The following is a 21,224-nucleotide window of genomic DNA, read 5'->3' as shown; positions in this document are numbered from 1 at the left end:
GGTCTGGTGACCGTGGTGAAAGTGGCTCCATGTTTCTTGACTTTGCAAAAGGTCAGGGGCTGCGAAACGCTGGATCCTGGTTCCAATGCCCTGAACCGCATTGGTACTCCAATTCTGGTGGTGCGTTTGAAGGAAATCGATCACATCCTCGTGGGCAGACGCTGGAGGCTCTTACAAAACTGCAGGGACTACAGAAGTTCCCAGTTTGTGAATTCTGACCACAGACTTGTTCTTGCTACTCTTAGGATCCAGCTTAGGTCCAGTAGGCTACCACCTACTAGGAAAATGAGCCTGGACTTGGCCAGACTCCAAGATCAGGCTGTTTCTAATGAGTTTGCATGCAGTTTGTGTGAGGAACTTTCAGATTTGGGTATGACTGCTGATCCTAATGTGATGTGGGAAACCTTCTGTGACAAGACACTAAAGGTTACTGAGGGTTGTGTTGGTGTTACCGGTATTCCCAGAAGGAGGTGTTTCATCTCACAGGGCACCTTGGATATCATCGAGAGGAGTCACAGCCCACGGCTTAATGGCAACTCTGGTCTGTACTGGGAACTGAGAAAGATGGCTGCGAGGGCTCTGAGGGCAGATAAAGAGGAGTTTGTTAGAGGAATCTGCGAGCAAGAGACACACCATCTGTGATCTAGCAACCCACGTCCTGCTTACAGAGGAGTCAAAGCATTACGCACATCTGAATCTGTTCCCCAAATAGTCGCAATCAGGGCGGCTGATGGAACGGTCCTTATGGATGACACTGCAGTTGTGACCCGCTGGGCTGGCTACTTTGAGCAGTTTTTCAAAGTTGATCCTCCGGCTAGGACGTTGGATATTTCTGGGTTCACGGTTGTTGAGGCTGATCCTCCGTCAGCTGTGAACCACCCGATCTCACTGAGATTGCACAGGTGGTGAACTGCTGAGAGGGGGCGGGGGAAAGGCTGCAGGGTTCTCTGGGCTGGTGGTAAGTCTGTCGTCCTGGCACTGCAAGCAATCGTTTCTTTTATTTGGGAGACTGGCATCATCCCAACTGACTGGAAAATGGGACTTGTTATCCCTATCTGGAAAGGGAACGGTGATTGCCTGGATTGCAGCAACTACAGAGGGATAACACTGCTCTCAGTGCCAGGTAAGGTCCTTGCTAGGGTCGTCCTCAATAGGATCTGTGATCACTTGCTCACCTACCAACGACCGGAACAGTCTGGTTTTACACCTAAAAAGTCTACCATCGACCACATGCATTGAGGGTTCTCATGGAGCGCAAACGCGAATTTCGGCAGTGTTTCTTTGTAGCCTTTATCGATTTTCGCAAACCGTTCGACTCAGTTGATCGAGCTGCCCTGTGGGACATCCTGAGGGTTTGTGGGATCCCCTCGAGGTTGCTGAAAATCATGGCTGGCCTGTACACTGGTACTGTGAGTGCTGTGCAGAGTGGAGGCAGGACCTCTGCGTATTTCCCAGTTGATTCTGGGGTTTGTCAGGGGTATTCTTGCTCCTACTCTGTTCAGTGCTTGTATGGACTGGGTGTTGGGCAAGGTTGTGGGGTCCAGTGGCTGTGGGACATCTGTTGGTGAAGAAGGATTCACGGATCTTGACTTTGCTGATGATGCTGTGATCTTTGCGGAGTCAATAGAGGCTCTGATCGTGGCGCTCTAGAGACTGAGTGAGGAGTCTGAGTGTCTGGGCTTGCGAGTGTCTTGGATAAAAAACAAGATTCAGGCCTTTAATAACCTCTTGGGCACAGCCATCAGCAGTGTGTCTGTTTGCAGAGAGAGCTTGACCTTGTTGAGAGGTTGACTTACCTTGGCAGTAACTTTTATGTCACTGGTAACTCTTCCTGTGAAGTCAGTAGACGGATTGGGAAAGCATGGGGGGTCATGAGATCACTGGAAAGAGGTGTGTGGCACTCCTGATATCTATGCAAAAGGACGAAGGTCCAAGTCTTTAGAGTCCTGGTGCTTCCTGTCTTGCTATATGGTTGTGAGACATGGACACTATCCAGTGACCTGAGACAAAGACTGGACTCCGTTGGTACTGTGTCTCTCCGGAAAATCCTTGGGTACCATGGATTTGACTTTGTGTCGAATGAGACTTTGCTCATGGAGGCACATTACCTGCATTGTGAGGGAGTGTCAGCTATGGCACTACGGCCATGTGGCGCGTTTCCCTGAGGGTGATCTGGCTCGTAAGATCTTCATTGTTGGGGACCCGAGTGGCCGGACCAGGTCAAGGGGTCACCCACGTAACACCTAGCTGCGGCAGATAGAGGGCCATTTCTGGAAGGTGGGACTGGACCGTGCGTCTGCCTGGGGTGTTGCAAACCGGGATCCCGAGTTGTTTTGTCATGTAGTGGGTGTGGCAACGCACTGTACCAGTGCATACTCCCCAACTTGACTTGACTTGGTAGTGGGGGGTGACCCTTGGAGTTTAATACACACTGTTGTAAATACAGTATATATATAGACCCACTAATTAGTAAATAATGGATTAATTAAACAATTAGAACACCTGGAAAAGTATATATATAAAAGCATGGCGCAGTGGGTGGCGTTGCTGCCTCGCAGTTTGGAGACCTGGGTTGGAGACCTGGGTTCGCTTCCTGGGTCCTTCCTGCATGGAGTTTGCATGTTCTCCCCGTGTCTGTTTGGGTTTCCTCCTGGTATTCCGGTTTCCTCCCACAGTCCAATGTCCGCCATGTTGAACTTTCTTATTCATGGCCCCATCTTCATGAAATTTGGTAGGCAGCTTCCCTGTGCTAACCGAAACCAATGTACATACTTATTTCGGTGGTATGACGCCACTGTCAGCCGCCATATTGAACTGTCTAACGTCACTAATTCTTCAACTTCCCATGTAGGTAGAAGGCTGAAATTTGGTACTTATTTCGGTGGTATGATGCCACTGTCGGCCGCCATATTGAACTTTTTAACGGTCTTTGTTACTTATGGGCCCATCTTCAAGAAATTTGGTACGCGGGTTCCCAACGCTAACTGAATCCTACTTACGTACATATATACGTCCATAGCTTGCAGCTCGGTCACCGTGTGAGGTGGCATTGGGTCCCCCATCCCAACGCCTCCCATGTTGTTGGCTGCCTGCCTATATAAGACCGTCTTTTCTTCCAGTCTCTACATTCCCTTCACGTCTCCCTGCACCCATTTTCTTTATCATTCCAACCGTACCCCCATTAACATGTCTATCGAGGTGATCACCATCGATCAAAGAACTGTCGCTTACCGAGTGGTTTCCATGCCCGGAGATGGCACCAGCCTTTTCCATTCTCTTTATTATATATTGCACGGCCATATCAGGCTCACTCTTGATATCCGGAGGAACATTGTGTCTTATGTATTGAATGACTGGGACAGGTTCAAGGTGTGGACTGATGACGGTACAGGATATAATTATACTACACAGGAGCACTAGAAGAGTGAAATGCTTAAGCCCTTCAACTATGGTTCTGCATGTGAGTTGATGGCTGCCGCTGAATTGTTAGGTTGTCGCTTTCAAGTGTACCAAAATGGCCAAATATTTTCTACCTTTGGACAACCGCCAATGCCTCTTAAACATCTTAGATTCACAGGTGACGATTTTAGTAGTGGACACTTTGATGCTTATAAATGTTTAAATTCTCAAAATCTGGATGTGAAGTTATCGATGAAACTGGTTGTATACTTACAACGCTTGACAGATGCCGAATGTCTCTTCAACACAAGTCCTATAAATACTGTCGTGTTGAAACAAACCATGAAACTCAAACCGATTATGACAACAGCAATCCAAGCTGTGAGATTTGAAACAAGATTACTGTTCACATGGCCAACTGTACGTTGCATCCTTAAGAGTAAGCTCAGCGCACAGCTTGGTCATATTACAACCGGAGGGCCGAAATGACAACGTGATATACAAAGAGATCCTTAACAAATAATTATTGGTATATTTTCTTTCAGTTTAAAAAGGTTTAATTTTCTTTTTAATAAAAATTTTAAGGCAGTACTTTGCCGCTGTGAAACGCGGGTAATTTGCTAGTATGTATATATATATATATATATATATATATATATATATATACATACATATACATACATATACAAACACACACATATATACATTGCAGCATGATCAACAATATATATAGTAGTTTTAATAAAATATGAAAACTTATTAAAATAAATATTAACGTTTTAAGAAGCAAGTAAAGAAAACATATAAAAAACAAATGTGAAGGTTTAATCAGGATGTAATGCTCTAGTCTCTATCTTTCATGGCATGAAAATCAAATTATCTGTTAGTTTCATTTGAGAGTTGGCTTTTTGCCCATTTTGATGTCTTTTAATATGTTCTAAAACTCATGGTATACTATAGTTAAGTTGTTATTAAGTTTCTCTCTAGATTATGAAACAACTTTTAGAAATTAAATCTTGCATAAAGATTCAGCAATTACCTAAAATACACATATCACTGCTATTTTTGAAATTGATAGTTATGAATGTACAAACGGTCTGGGTCCAGAACAGTGCACTTCTTAAGTCATAAATGCTAACCTTGATGTCTGTTATCTACATTTCAAATGACCACTAAGACTTATTAGTTAGCTTAACTTGACCTGTAAGTTATAGTAATAATATATAGTACATGATTTTTAGGTCTATAATGTCAGTGAGCATGACCTTCTGTTTTGATATGGAAAAAAGTCAGGCTCTGGTTCTAATGCACTCTATCAAGCTTCCTATTGACAATGTTTTTTAAGTACTCAACAAAGAAAAAAGGAAAATTTGCTTAAAGATTACAAGCGATTAATCTCTTTTCATTTGATCCTTTGATTATGCAGTCCAGTAATTTCAACAGATCACTTAGGCTAACTTATATCATATGTAAATTAATAAAACATAATACAAATGACAGACCATAGGAAAACAAAAATAGTAACAAAAAGCATGGCGCAAAGATTTTTTTTTTAGACTGAACTGATATTAAAACTTGTGTTGCGATCTGTGCTGTTGCCATTGTGGATAAAAATGTAACAAACTAGATTATTAAATCTGCACAACACATTCAATAAAATTAATTACCAAATACCCTAGAAGAAACAAGATCTCAAAAACTGAACCTTTAAATGCAATAACATAAATGTGAACTTTGACACAAGGGAATGCAAAAAAAAAAAACAAAAAAAAACAACACTTTCAGGTACTGGTAGATCATTACCTCCATAACCAGAATGCCTACAGAAATACTTTGAAAAATGTATAGGATTTCATGAGCCACTGTATACTATATTATATAATGTGCTTTTTGGCCTTTAGAATAGTCCCACAGAAAGCAAAGAGAAGCACAGGCAGGCCAATCTGAGGTCTGCAGAATGTCACCTATGAGAAACAATCAGGTGATTAGAAGATTGAAGATGCTCGACAACTCGTGAGCAGGCTAAAATCATAACAAACCCTTGAAATATTATGAATTAGCATTTACAAATTAAATTCTAATATTGTAAAATACTTCTAATAATGCAGGCACTTACCAACTGGAATTCTTGCAAGTATATATAAAATCAGTGTGCTGGAAACACCAAGAAGGCCATATCCCAAAGCACTGAATGTTACACACATCAACAATGAGCGTCGTCTTCCAATAACATCACTCCAACTTCCCTAAATAAATCATTATGAGATAGTAATGCAGGTAAAAGAATGTACTGCTAAAATGCTTAAGCTTTATGGAATGAAAAAAATAATTATGCTAAATTTTATACATTGATATTGTTCACATCTTTCTGAAAGGCTATATTAGTATGCAAATGAAAAGAAAAAAAGGGCACCAAATTTTGATGTTTTTTCATTTATGTGAAAAATAACCAAAAATGCAAACTGTCAGTGACTAGTGCTGTCACCCATATCATACAATGTGCAAAATTCATTTAGGACCTCATGAAAAAAAGCAGTTGCCAATCAAACTGTAAATGGTAAAAAAAATATATTTCTAAGTGGCCCTACTGACCACAGTGATGTATGCAATTGTAAAAGGAGAGATCATCCTGGAGAAAAAAATTTCTCCCAGAAGGAGCCATAAAAAGGTTCTGTCAAGTCCCAATACTAGAACGTAACCAATGGTGTTGGTTAAGAAATAAGAAAAATAAGAACAAAAATGGGATCCATGGTAAAGTAGCAGAATGTAAATGAATACTTAACAAAATAAATGCTAGCCTCAAGCTTCCCTAAATGGACTTGGAACAATGGTTCTCAACCTGCACCTTAGACAAGTTCCTGGATATTACCAACCTGTAATGAGAAATCATTGGTGATCACTCCTCCACATGTTTATGTTTAACAGCAGTTTAACACATTATATGTAAAGCTTCATAATCCTTTCGTAATTGTCTGCCTGTCAAATCAGTTTATTAGAACATTTTATGAAGCCTGAGGAGTGTTTGAAATAGTGTGTTTTTTCAGACAATTGTTGCTATATGACAGGACACTTGTCACTCACTTTTCTCCTGACAATTGAGAATTTATTTCCTCTAAAGACCATCTGAAAGCTTACTAATCTATGCATTTTTATTTATGCAAAGTTCACAATTGTAGGGATCTTGCTAATTTATTATTTAAACAAGTAGGGACAGTTGGAGATTTTGTTCTTACTAACTGTAACTGTTACTTTGTTCATTGTTCTTCTTCATTGACTTTTTTATTTTTATCTCAAAAAATTACTGCACAAGCACTGATATCATTACCAGGTAAACAGATATTTTGTAAGCAGAGCTTCTAGTAAATTTCTGATTGTGAGGTTCACTTTGCTTATTGGTCACTAAGGTTGTCGTCCATGCTGTTAAAAAATGAAAACTACTAACTTGAGTTTATCCTCAAGAGTTTTGAAAAATGTTTCATGCCCAAATCTAGCCAAGTGCAAGATTTCTCCAACTCGAAGTCATCCTCCTTTTTTCACTTATATTAAAATTATCTATAGTCTGTAAACACATCTATAAAATCAGGTACATGCTGAGTGTGTGAAAAGGACAGTTGCTCTACTCAGGTTAACAAGACAGGCAAGGCACAGGTTTGTTACTACTTTTCTACCGTACTTGAATTTCAACGCTGTACTGCAGGTATTGTGCCTATTATTTTTAAAATCATGTTTGATTTAACTTGATAAAAATACATTGACAATGCTCTTTCAAAGCAGTAAAGGATTTTGTTATTGCCACATTTCTGTCATTCTGAATTAGCTCATAAGTTAAATGCATGATTATTGTTTGCATTGAGAGTGCAATGATATGACCAATCAGTCATGATTTAGCATAGCTTTAACTTGCATTACACTTTCAAATTAGTGAGTTACAAATGACAGCAGTGTCAGACACTTTTTAAAGCAGCACCACACATAGCCCCAATAAAGAAAAGAAGGTCTTGCATTCATCTGAATGTAGTGGAGCAGTGAAATGGAGTTGGTTACACTTTACCATCCAAATTTCCATCCACGTTTTAACCAGCTTATCTGTACCTGTGACCACTAAACAAAAGTGATGAAATTAACTCCCCAATATGTTCATTCCAAAATAAAAAAATATTTAAAAATTTTTACATTCACATTTGCCAGACATTCACATGACATTGGAATGTGTTAACAGAAGCACTTAAATGCTGGGATATGTGGTTCACATTGATGTTAAACTAGAATATTTCAACAGGCAAAACCACATTTGTGCTATTTGTTAGGATTCTGAAGCTAAAGTAATGCCCAACGGCATAACAACATAAAATGTGACATTTGTGTATTTGATTAGTATATTGGAGGGAATGAGATGCCATGTCCGGTAATGATTGCAAGTACAATTTATCCTGTCCATCTGTGCCTAACTCTGATTTAGGATGATGGACATTGGCTAAACAATGGTATCTTATCAATTGTGTGTAGCACCTTTTAACAGGCACAACAATAGCTGTTTTACAGGAATTGTAAAATAATTAATTAATCTTAAACTGGTATGTTTTATTTCACAGGAGTTACCTTAAAGTTGAAACAAATGTTAAAGAGTTTATATAAATTAAAATATCCTGGATAATCTCGATATTTATCAATTTAAGTAGCTGTCATATAATATATGAATCTTTTTTATTTTTTAATCACAGAATTTATGCAGTTGTTTTTTTTTTGGTTGCTGAACAGAAAATGTCTGTTAATAAATATAAAGTGCATTTGATAGGATAAATAAGATTGACCTTAATCATATACAATATTTTTAATAAATGCTGTATTGAAATCCCCCCACAGCCAATAACCCTTCCTCCATTTGTTGTTACTTTAGGGTGAAATCCCCACCTCCAGCCACAAATTATACCAACACAAATGAAATTAAGCCTGTGAAGTCAGCACCTAGAAACTGTTTGCGGTAGGTCTCTAAAAATCGAGGCTCAAATGCAGCACTTAGAGCAAAAGTGGCAGGTGTTCAGGTACCCCCTTCTTCCCCCAGCTTCCTGCATGTGCCTGCTATTCCACTTGGGATTCTACTCCATTAAAATAGCAAACAGTATAGTTGTGCCATGTCTGTGTTGCCTGTCAATTCAACAGTTGCTGTGAGGTTTTATGATCAGACTGACTCGCATCCTCTTATTATCCAATTTTGGATATTCTCTGACAAAACATGAAAGCTATCTCCAGCAGATGCTGGTAATGAAGATAATTTCACAGATTCAATAATACTGTCACTAGCAAGCTAAGATAAAATGCACATAATACACTCTGTTAATGCATCTGCATCAGTGAAGGCTTTAATGTGCTTAGCCAGCTTACAATGATGCCTGGAGTGAAGCACTTGTTCACTTAGTGTTCATAGCCTTGCTCTCAAGACCTTAGTTTTCCTTTGTCAGGTCTCAATGTGGTGGATAAGATTGATTTAAAGTGTTATGTTTCTGAAAACTGTGGCATCTTGCATGATGATAGTTACTGTTTCACTGCAGATAAGACAGGTCTGCTGAGCATTTCCAAATGATGGCATTATAAATATATACTTCTCAGCTCATTCATCATTAACATGATGATTCTTGGTATCAGTTTCCCTCTTAAGAAATTTTGGCAAAGACATTTCTGCCAGCTAGGGTGTTTTGCTAGCTAACTAGCAATGTAAAGTTTGAATGTTACTTCCTGGCTAATCAAGAATTATTATGTTATAAGGTATGGCTATACTGAATATCCATGAGAAAAAAATTATTAATTTAAATGATTGAGCTTGCTAATTTGTAATGAAAATAACACCAGAATGAAATCAGTGCAACATACACCTGATGCCTGGAAACTGCTATCTTTTACTACAGTTGGTGCAAGGGGTTGCCAGATTAATAAACACTTGGTGACTTAGTGATTAACAAGTAGGTCTCAAAGTATGTACAATCTTCTTCTTCTTCTTCTTTCAGCTACTCCTGTTAGGGGTTGCCACAGCAGATCATCTTTTTCCATATCTTTCTGTTCTCTGCATCTTGCTCTGTCACACCCATCGCCTGTATGTAAAGCTACTTTAGTTAAAATTATTTTGGGAAATCCTTGCACATTAACTTCTGATCTTGAGATTGGATTAAAGATGTTCTTTGCATTACTATGCTTTCAGGTTGGTGTCCCAAGACTCAACTTCAGAACCACTGCTCTAAAAGTAAAGTAATTTAAATATCATTTATACTTTTTTCTACTCAACATAAAGAAATACAAAAGTTTCCATTATTTTAAACTCTACTGTATATCAGACTAGAACAATGTACTATTATATTTTTTTTTCCATAATAATCCTTTTATAAGAATTACATACAGCACAGTGGTCAAGGTTAAGGCTACAGCCTTATTAGGTATAAAAGCTGATTCAGAATTTTGTCTTAGTCAATGTCTGTGTAGAGGCTGCACATTTTCTTTGTTCTGCGTGTTTATCTTTAGGTATTCCTGTGTTTGTTCTTCAAAATATGTGTTGCATTACCTAGGAAATTTAAAATTGTCCTGTGAGTGCAAGGATAGGTTAATGGGTGAAGGAGGCCTGCAATGGAATGGTTCTTGCCTTGCTCTAAATGTTGCTGTGATAGACTAGGGTACCATGGGATTCTGTAACTGGAATAAAAATGTAGGACATTTGACTTTGGCACTAATATATCTGCATGGATTAAATTCTATGTTAGTGGAGAAGCCTCAATATAAAGAAGTATATTAGCTCTAAATCTGTTTGTGTAGCTCTCTTTTTTCTTTTTGGGCATGGAATGAGTGCTCTTCTTGGGATTAATGTTGAAGCATACTGTTTTAATTGCTGTGTTGATATTATTTATTTGTTTGAGTTTTGTTCTGTTCTTTTGTTATTAAATAAAGGAAAAATGTATGAAAACAAATGGATGTATAGAATATACAGGAGTATTTTTATACAGTAGAACTTAAAAGAATTTATACTGTACTCCAATAGTTATTATCTACCCTTTAGCTTTGATTTTACCAGTTAATCAGAAGATGGCACATGACTGTATCAGTCTTTTTAAATCTTTCTAAAATAAAAAAAAACATAAAAAGCAGCAACCACATTTCATACACATCTCCACATAAAACTTGCTTTTTATTTATTTTTTTGACTAATCCTTAAATCTTTTTTCACTGGGTAAGAAAGGAGAGAACTTTATTTGTATAAATAAGTCAGTCAGTAACGGAAGTTATTCATCCAATATGTAAAATGATGGAAAAGATGCTTTACACCTAAAACAACCAAAGGTTAAAAGAAAAAAAATGAATAAGGGCCACTTTCCTTTGAATAATATAAATAAGGTTTTCAGTAAAAATTTTAACAAAAACTTTGGTATAGTTAATAGGAAAAAATTGCAATATTTTAAAGCCAAATAAGTTTTTTGTCAAAATATATTCTTTAAGATTTTGTACAATTCTTCCTCTTATTTTACTCAGATCTAATAATTAAGCAAACCATGTACCAGGTGTTCACATAAAGAAGTATTTCAGTCATTAAAGGGAGCCCTCAACTTAAATTTGAAACATACTTTCTGAACAGTAATATATTAAAATAGGGAAAAAAATAAATTTAGTTAGTTCATTTTTAAAAAAAGCTAGAACCAGTAAATTTAAATATTATGTAACTTAATCTACCCTTTCCTTAATTTAAAGCAATTATTGTACCTTGTACAGTGACCATTTAAAAAAAATTGCAATTAAACATCAGACTGAGAGAGAAATGCTGTTTACACTGAAAGAAATTAGCACTGTATACTAACAATTAAGGCAAGGCTGGTGATTTGGTCTTGCAATTTACAACTTTTTAACTAGTTTCTCTCATTTCTAATGATTAGAAATCAGTGTGGAACACTTAAAGGTAAATAAATGCTGTTCTCTTGATGGGGTGAAACATTCGTAAGAAAAAGCATTTCATTACTTTTTCTGCAAAGATCTCGCTTAGCCAAGGCAACAAAAAACAATCTGCTAACAAGTGATTTACAAGATTTTATATTACCACTAACAAAGATACATGGCACTACCTGGCATAAAATTAAACATAGAAAATGAGAACTGTTTTTTTAAACTGTTTTTGTGCCATATACACTAGAAATTGCATTATATTTTATTTACTTTTAGCATTTTTAGGAATGTTTTATTAATTATATTAAAGATGCATTATACTAAAAACAAAAAGTAAAAATAATACTTACAACCAAAGTGCTAGAAAAGAGCTGGAGGACTCCATAAACTGAACCTAAAATGTACATCCAAACAGACAAAGGTTCAACTGATAATTTTGTTAACAATAACATACTAAGTTTTTTTTTTAACTAAGAAATGTTTATGCCCTTTCTATAATTAATGAAAGAATGCCCTCATGCATAAATTTTATTCATTTGTGAAAGGAATCTTTCTATTTTCTGTAAAATTAAAATATTAATAATAAATAAAAAGAACAATTCATACACTTTTAACAAAGTCACAATAAATGCTTCATGACTAAAGGTATGGGTTACAGTCAGTGTACCACTGTGTTACTTTCTTCAAAATACTTGTGACTTGCTTTGTCATTATTTAAGATTCAAGGAGACTGTTTTTATTAAATTAGCTCAACCAAACCGTCAATTTTTTTCCCACATATCTCAAAGTAAAACAAATCCTTCCCTTACAGTTTTAATATCTTTAGCAAGATTTTGTAAGGTACCTTAACTTAATGGTGGCCAGGCCACTGGCTCTTCATAAAAGAGATGCTTAAATGGTAATGTGATTATTGTGTGCATGTGACTTCATATGGTCCCTTGAAAAATCTGAATTACTATTACTTCTTTAAAGGACATGAATTTTCTGGATCTGTGTTGTCATTCTAGGACAATGCCAGCTCAGTGCAGTTCTGTTCATGTTTTGACAATTTTCTACCTTGCTGACGTACTGTTAGAACAATTATAATCAACTGTTTTCATTGTACCAACAGCAACAAAATATAGTAATCGGTACAGTGGTATTGAGTGTGAACAAAATTCAGGTATTTAAAGATTATTTACTTGTACTCTGGAAAACAAATATAAAAGCTACCATTACCAGTCAGTTAGACACCAATAAAAATGCAGAGCCTGATATTCACATGTAAAAATTGTGTCTTGGCTTATCTAAGTCTTTGAATAAAGCAAAACCAAAAAAATAAAATCCAAGGTTCTTGGTTTTCCACCCATCCCCTTACCGTGTCTCACAGCAGGGGGTGCAGAACATTTTTTGAAAACAATTAGGTGAATATAAATTGTTACCTTACTAAGCTATTTGAGGAACAATTCACATTGCTTGATCATAGCCAAGCCAATGTATCTGTTTGCATTCTTTCTATTCCCGAAGAACACAGAACATTCTACTATACACAAAGAGTTTAGATTCACCAATAAACCAAAACATTCATATCCTTGAAGTGGTAGAGAAAAAAAGGAGTACATGTACATGAGGAAATCTTGGAAGCGCAAAACAAACAATGTCTTTAAAACATTAGAACAATCCTAACTAGAACAGGTCATTCAGCCCAAAACAGTTCGCTAGTCTGATCCATTAAATTCTTTCCAAACAACATGAAGTCTAGTTTTGAATGTCCCTAAAGTCCTATTGTCTACCACATTACTTGGTAACTTATTGCATACATCTACGGTTTTCTGTGAAGAAAACACCCTAATGTTAATGTAAAATTCACATGTAACAAGATTCCAACTGTATCCCTGTGTTGATTAATTCATTTTAAAATAACAGTCTTGATCCACTGGACAAATTTCCTTCATAATTTTAAACACTTCAATCAGTTCACCTCTTGATCTCCTTTTGCTTAAACTGAAAAGGCTCAGCTCTTTTAATCTTTCCTAATAGCACATTCTCTGCAGTCCTGAAATCAGCCTAGTTGTTTTTCTCTGGGCTTTTTGTAGTACTGATATGTCCTTTTTGTAGCCTGGAGACCAAAACTGTACACAGCACTCTGGATGAGATCTAACTAGTGTGTTATAAAGTTTGAGCATAACTTCCCTGGAATTTTACACTACACTTCATGCTATATAACTTAGCATTCTGGTAGCCTTTTTAATGGCTTCTGAACAATGTCTGGCAGTTGATAGTGACAAGTCCACTATGACTGTGAAGTCCTTCTAATGAGGTGTTCTTTGAATTTTCAGACCTTCCATTAAGAATTCAAACTTAAAATTTTAATTTCCTATGTGATATATATATATTCCTATCCAAATCATTTAGATATACTAGGGACTTTGCTCGCCAACCCCCGTTTTTGTTTTTCAAGATACACACTTTTAAAGATTTTTTTTTTCTTTGAATTGTTGCTATTTCATTAGTTTCACTTTTATTTCAGAACTTCTGTAAAAACAATATTTGGAATCTTTCGAGTCCCAATGTGCTGAATATTTTTAATAAGGTCAGTGGGACATGTGTTTAATGACTTTGTACAATAATTTAGGATAGGTTTCTCTGTTTGGAATTTCAGCACAGACAAAACGATCTACCATCATCAACAGTTAATAATTTTTTTTGCAAAGTAACCAATAAATGTATGTGAGGTTAAACTTCAAAGCCTTACAATATTTACAGTACATACTTCTGACATATCACCTATGTCCATATATTCGATCTCTATTCACCTTTTCGTTATTTCTCCAAGTACTAATTTCTCTTTTTTTCCGCTAATGCAATCTTTACTTTCTTTGTTTTGACACTGTTTTTTTCTGCTTTCATATTCTGTATCTTGCTCTGCATGTGTTTCTACGAGTCCTTTGAATTCCAGTTTTCATTATCTCTAACCTGCTCTGCATGTGTTTGGACCCTTGTTTTTTAAGCTCTTTATGACGTTTTACTTTGTTTTCTACTCTGTCTTTTATTTCTGACCTTGCTTTATCCTGCTTTTGTTTCAATGACACCTGGTCCGTGGTGATTACTTTCCCTTTTTCAAGTAATAATTTCCGTGTTTGCGCTACTGCCATCTTTACTTTCTTTTTTTTATACTTTCTAATTTTCCTACTTATATATTCTTTAACTTTCTCCACATGTGTAACATTTTTTTTTGAGCCTTTCGAATTCCACTGCTTTCATAATCTCTAACCTGCTCTGCATGTGTATAGTGCCAACGTCCAGATTGGACGTGCTTTTTTTCAATTCTACTTGTTCCGGGCTGATAATTACTTTCCTTATTTTCCGAATTTGCACCTAGATTATTCTTTTTCTTTTTTGTCTCTCCAACACTTTTTAGTCTGTTGTCTCCGCACTGCTTTCTTCTTCGCTTAGTCGTCTATGTTTCATTTATTATGTATTGTCCTTATACACTTTATATGTGCTGAGAGCCCTGGATTTGTGTGTGCTCAAAGCCAAAACACGACTGAATGTATGACTGAGTGTGTTCCTCCCCGTGCTGTTACTTAGTTGTAAGTAGGGAGTGTCTTGCAAGAATCTCATGTTCTACGTCCTTGCAAGACGGTCCTGGGTCAATCTCTTGGCACAAAGTCTCATGTTTAAGGTCCCCACGAGACGCTCCGTGGCCAATCTCTTTAGTCTCGCGGGTCTTTTAAGTGTCTTCCGTGATCTTATAAGATCACATATCATCACCCTACTGTTTCTCTCCAGGACTTTTTTTTTTTCTTATAATAGAGAGATTAAAAGTATCAGCGGCCCTAGCACTGACCCCTATGTCACCTTAACATCAGCCAATTCTGATAAGGTTCCTTGCACCATAACCTTCTGCTTCCTGTGTCTGAGCTACTTTTGCACCCTACACCCTGAGCTTCCACTTATTTCAGTTTGATGTCCAACCTCTCATGGTGCACCTTAACAAATACTTTCTGAAAGTCCAGATAAATAATACTATATGCTGCACTTTGACCACATATATATCCTTTGTTGCTTTCTCATACAATTTCAGCCTGTTAGTAAAGCATGACCTCCCTATTTTGAACCAATGCTGACTGTTCAGTAACACTCCTGTATTTGCCATGTGATACACAATCTTTTCCTTAATAATACCTTTTATTAATTTTACTGGCATATAGTTTCTTGAATCTGCCCAATCGCCCATTTATAACAGGATAATATTTGCTGTTTTCTCAGTGCGCAGGAAGTTCCTAAAAATGTGTGCCAAGGGTTTATATATGTACTTGCTAATTTTAAGAACTCAAGGATAAATATTACCTGGTCCTCATGATTTGCTTGATTTCAGCCTATTTAATCTAAGCAGTACTTCTCCCTCCATAATTTCCAAATTACTCAATACCTCCTTTGTAGGCCCTTTAACCGCTGGGAGGTTATCCACCTTCTCACATGTGAACACCTCAGAAAAATGTTTAGAGGAACTGCTGTTTCACTGTCTGTATTTTCTAATTCTCCTTTACTATTCTTAATACACTTCAGATCCTCCTTTACTGTTCTTCTACTGCTAACATACTGAAAGAACCTCTTTGGGCCATCTTTCACCTTATTTGCCATACTGCTCTCAATAGCTTTTAGCTTTTAATATCCTTCTTAATGGTTGCTCTCATGTTCTTATACGTCCTACAATTCACACTGGAGTTATTATTCTTTACACTTTATACAGCTGTTTTTCCTTTTCTTTTTCAACTCTTTATTAACTCACAGCACAGTTTTTTCCCCAATTAATTCCAAATTTTGATATGTACTTATCCTGCATCATATGTAAAATGTTTTAAAGCTGTTCCACTGCTAGTCAACGATCTCCAAAAGCTTATCCCAGAAAATCCCCTTAGACTGTGGCACATCTGCTCAAAATCTGAACTATCAAATATAAACTTAGAGGTTCTGGTCTTTGCATCCGTGACTTAAAGCTAGAGGTTCAATCACCTCTACATCATGAACTCCATCCTGATTATTACAAAATACTAAACCTATACAGACTTTACCCCGCATTACTACTTTAAAAATAGTCACTGATTATACCTAAAAACTCCCGCTCTTGTACTCCGCTATTTGCAAGGTTAGCCCTCCTTAGTTTAAACAATCCATGACTACCTTACTCATGTTCCTCCACAACACATTGGTGCCACTCCAGTTCAGATGTAATCCACAGCGGCTGAACAGAACCAATCTGTTCCAAAAGGAGTCCAAATGCCTAAGATCTGAGCTAGGCATTGACCCTTCCAGTCTCCTCAATCGTACCTGGACCGGTGCATGGCACAGGCAGAACTCTGGAGAAGACTACCTTGTCAGTTCAGCTCCTCAGCCAGGCACCTTCCCAAGATTTAAAAACACAAGTCTGGAGGTACAGTATAACATATGAACATCAACCATTACATAAATATACCATCCATGAGATAATGAACTTACATTTCACACAGTACACAGTATTTAATATATTTCATGGTAAAGGGTAGCACAATATGTTGTATTAAAGTGTTACTTTATTCTGTTGCCACATTTTTGTATTCAAAAGATCAACTTCTTCATACTAAAGATTTTGCTTTATTAGAGTTACATATAGACTGAAAACAACAGCAACACTCACATATGTCTATAAAAAACTCAATTATATTGTTTACACCTGCTTAAAGCAAAACAATTCCATACAAGGAGTACCTAGCAAGTTTATCGACCTACATAAGTGTTAAAAGATTAATAAGATGCCAAATCAAAATTACATAATACTTTAATTTAGAAATTTTTAAGAAATTCTCTAAAACATTCTAAACAAGAAATCAAAATCAAAAAAACAAATTCACGGCAGTAAATGAATTTGAAAATTATACCTTGAATCAAATAATTAAACTGCTGAGATTAAAGTTAATTTTCCTCAGTTTGAAAGTATTTGTTGCCATTATGAAAAATATTATCTAAGGCAAACTAATCTGCAAAGGCCATGAAGCTTTGACGCTTGTTTTAGAATCTACACAGACTGCTGCATTGTGTTTCCTCAGTAATCAACTAGTTTTATTGTTACTACTCTGATATGCCATATACATTACAACTTCAAACACGACACAATCTTGTGTACTTTAATAGCAGAAACATACTAGTTCAGTTTTAAGTAATATTCAGCAGACCCTCTCCTGATTAATATCTTAAAATCACCAATTATTTATTACACATTATGCTGGGTTTGATTCACTAAGGTTTTAGAAGACAACAAATGGGTGGGAGTTCAAATGTATTTTCATAAAATATGTTTAAAATTTAATGTATGATTAATTTATGGTTATGAATTTATCAGCTTTGTGAAAATTACAGTCAATGATACTAAAATAATATTGTCATGTTAATTTGAGAAACTGTACAGTCAGCACTTAATAATTTCCTTGTACTACTTTTTCCAATACATTGCTTATTTTTCTTAATATTGTCCATCACTTTGCAAAGTTTTCAAGTAGTGTGTGAAATTTAGTATATTGATTAACTTAATCATAATAGTACAAACCTATAATTCCTGCTACTGTTGGGGTTGCTCCAAGAGACTTGACATGGTGGCTTAGCAACGGAATGATCATACTAACACCAAATAGATCCTACAATTTAGAAAAACAGTATTAAACATGCTTAGAATAAATGAATGATTTGCAATGCCATACATCTTCACCTGAGCACCATATGCATAGGTTAAATTGATTAAAACATGCTATTCATTTTAAGATTTCCAAAATAATAATGTAAAGTTTTGTTTAGTTTACAGTAATAAAAGTAAAATGAGGACTTATTTTTATGCAAAAACTAATATACTTAAAATAGAAAGAAATGGTTACAACTGGTTACTATTTTCTTTGCACTAAAATTCAGATTTTTTAGCCTAAGTGGAATACAAGTTGGAAAATAAACAACATGGTTTGACAATACTATACAGTATAGCTGAAGTTAAAAGTTCCATGCAGGATGCTTCTGCTGAAAATAAAAACAATGACCTAAAATCCCCATCCTGTAAATTAAACCTTTTCAAATTCCATCTGAACACAATACATTTTTTAGAACAATGTTACAAAAGTAATGGTGTAACATTCAATTCTATGCTTCTGAAGGTTTTAAATGATATAATTACTTAATTAATGAAAATCAGGCATGATAATCGTTTACACTATTGTTCAAAAAATAAGATTCAAATAACCTTTTAAAAACACTAGGAACAAAAATGAAATAATATTTTTAACAAAACTAAATTCTGTGCTACTAATTCGGCTACCTTTAATATTATTGAATTTGACACTTTGCAAAAAATGCCAGAAAAATTCTTGTATTCTTGCTGGTACAGCATATACTCTTCCTGGATGTTCTCCAACCTACTAGAGACATGTAGTATGTTCAGTCAGGCAGAGTCAATCATCAAACTTACTTATACTTCAAGACGTTTTATATTCTTTTTTCCATATTGTTCATACTAAACCTTTTAGCAGCAGTCAGGACATGTTTTTGTCACCTAAGGAACCACGACAGCTTCCAAAGCTTAGTCTTCTTTTCCACTGATGCATAACTACTCTGTTATCACTTCCTAACTGAAATAATGTAGTTCAATTTCAGTGTTCTTTTATGCTCAAAATGTCAAAAGATTGCAAAAAGTACAGAGATCTGGTACCAGATTTCTGACATGACCAAACACAGCCAACAAACCACAACTGGCTAAATTATACTAGCTTTTTGAACAACGTGGCATTATATACAAAATTCTTCCACTGAACATATATTCAGTTCTGTCAGTGGGTATATTCAAATCAAGTTACTATTTTTAATTTTAATCAGCTATTCTTATAACTATAATGATCCTTTTTCTTATTAATGGTTCCATCCTACTCTCAGTTTACACACACATTACTGCAGCTTTACCTTTACTTACACTGCTCCTACTATGTTTGCTGGCTTTTTATCACATATTGCTGATCTTACAATATATCTTGTTTTATTGAATTGTAATGCTGTTTTCTTTTCATAAAGCACCTTGTGATGCTAGGAAGTCTACCATATAAAATAAAGTTTGCATTACTGACTTGTTCAGCCGTGGCATGCCTTAAAAACCCTACACATATTACAAGAAATTCCAAGAAAAGCAATTTCAATTTTTAAACATAAAACAGTTGGGCATTTAATATTGTAAGGAAAATCTATAAATATATTTTTCTTTCACCAAAAAGAAAATCGACAGCAAAAATAAATCAAAACACTGTGTCTGGACAGAAAATATGTGGTTTTAAAAATATATTTGTTTTAAAAGCAAAATGATGCTAGTTTATTAGAATGAATTTTCCAAATTTGGCAAATCTATCATGTTGACCCTATGTGAGAGCTTCTTGTTGTATTAATTTCGTAATAATCCAATGATAATCATAGTTTATTTACTATTACTCGCCCATTTATCCATTTTATACAAGTATATAACCAAAATAGGGTCACATCCATGCTGTATTGCCAAATCATTAACAATCAAATGAATCTGTTATTGAAATGTATGTTTAAAAAAACATATTTTATCACAAGAAGACTGACTTGTGTGAACCCACAAGTAAAAAAGTAGGCAGCCCCTATTTTTCTGTTGCTTGAATTTTAATACGTTTATTGCAGTCTTCAAATGAAACTACAGAAATTACATGCATATAATTAAGAAAGCATTCTTTTAAAGAAGAAATTGGAGTAAAATAAGATGATTAAAAATAACGAATGAAACTGTGTTGTGAAATCCTGCGACAAAAACGTACATTCTTTTGTTTAAGTAATACGATTCACACAGTGATACCCAATCTCAATATATATGGCAACATCCGATTTTAAAATCAAATAGTGAGACTAGCCATAACCTCTGGTTTATAAACTGAGCTTGCAAGTTGCATGTACAAATCGAACCAAAACTCCCCATCAATACTTTTATCGAGTTTGCATTGTGCTTAAATGTTACAGTTGATTAAAAAGATACTGTCCGCTTTAGAGAGCCAAATTAAAACAAGCCTTGCCCTGGGTGCTGTTAAAATACTGAGGATAATCATGGGATCTCAGCAAGCCTGTACAAGATAAACTGGGCTCGAAAGGATAACAAAACAGCATTTTCTTGTTGAAGTTTACTTCCTCATATCCTAAATTTGCACATAACAGTCAACAATCGCATAAGATTAATGTTAAGTATCTTGGTTGTGAAGAATGCGTACCACTTTAACTGAAGGCTCCCCATGTGGCAAAGTTTCTGATCTAAATTATTTATAAACTAGATGAAAATTATATTTTCTACAGCAAACATTACTTAAAATAATCCCTCTTCAGCTGTGTCCGGGAGAGACTGTGTTGTTGTGTACCAGATGATACAAACAGGTGATTCGGAATGACGTGCGAGACTCTCCTCACGGGTGGTTTAATGAGCCGCATAAGGTAACATCTACTTATGACAGCAAGACACCTTTGATCTGAACGTGAACCCCGACGCTCCTGCATATTTTAATCCAACTTACCATAAACCCTACAACATATATACACAGTATGAAACGCCTCAAAGGCATCTGCGGCGCTATACATTTAATTTCCATTCCTTCGCCGCTCCATCCGCAACCCGGCTCCCAACCGATGCGGAAGTGTTTGCGCCAATCACTAGCGTCCACAGGGTCATTTCATATTGAACACTTCGCAGGGGAATACAATTTAGAATTCATGCAGTTGCTATCGGAAGTAATAGCAATATTCAAGGAAACATTTTGCTGAACTATTCTATATACATTAAGATAAAATTTTTTACCGGTATACACTATTGTTTAGAATGAAACACACTTTACTTACTTATATAGCCGATGGTTGCGCCTCGA

The 21,224-nt window shown here is 35.9% G+C and overlaps 1 protein-coding gene across 1 annotated transcript in view; it reads right to left on the bottom strand.

Annotated features, from left to right (window-relative positions):
- The window catches only part of mfsd9 (major facilitator superfamily domain containing 9), a 42,723-nt gene extending 21,726 nt beyond the window's left edge, over positions 1-20,997 (bottom strand). The window contains exons 1-4 of the mRNA XM_039743885.1: positions 20,877-20,997; positions 17,879-17,966; positions 11,664-11,707; positions 5,516-5,645 (exon numbers count right to left, since the gene is read on the bottom strand). Of these exons, the coding sequence (XP_039599819.1) occupies positions 5,516-5,645; positions 11,664-11,707; positions 17,879-17,966; positions 20,877-20,951 (337 nt within the window). The 5' untranslated portion in view covers positions 20,952-20,997. The remainder of the gene's footprint in view (positions 1-5,515; positions 5,646-11,663; positions 11,708-17,878; positions 17,967-20,876) is intronic.
- Positions 20,998-21,224: the final 227 nt, after the last annotated feature.

The sequence above is a fragment of the Polypterus senegalus genome, chromosome 2, assembly GCF_016835505.1.
Source record: "Polypterus senegalus isolate Bchr_013 chromosome 2, ASM1683550v1, whole genome shotgun sequence".
Classification (NCBI taxonomy): domain Eukaryota; kingdom Metazoa; phylum Chordata; class Cladistia; order Polypteriformes; family Polypteridae; genus Polypterus; species Polypterus senegalus.
Note: the sequence above shows the minus strand (reverse complement) of the source record. Positions and strands in the feature narration are given on the sequence as shown.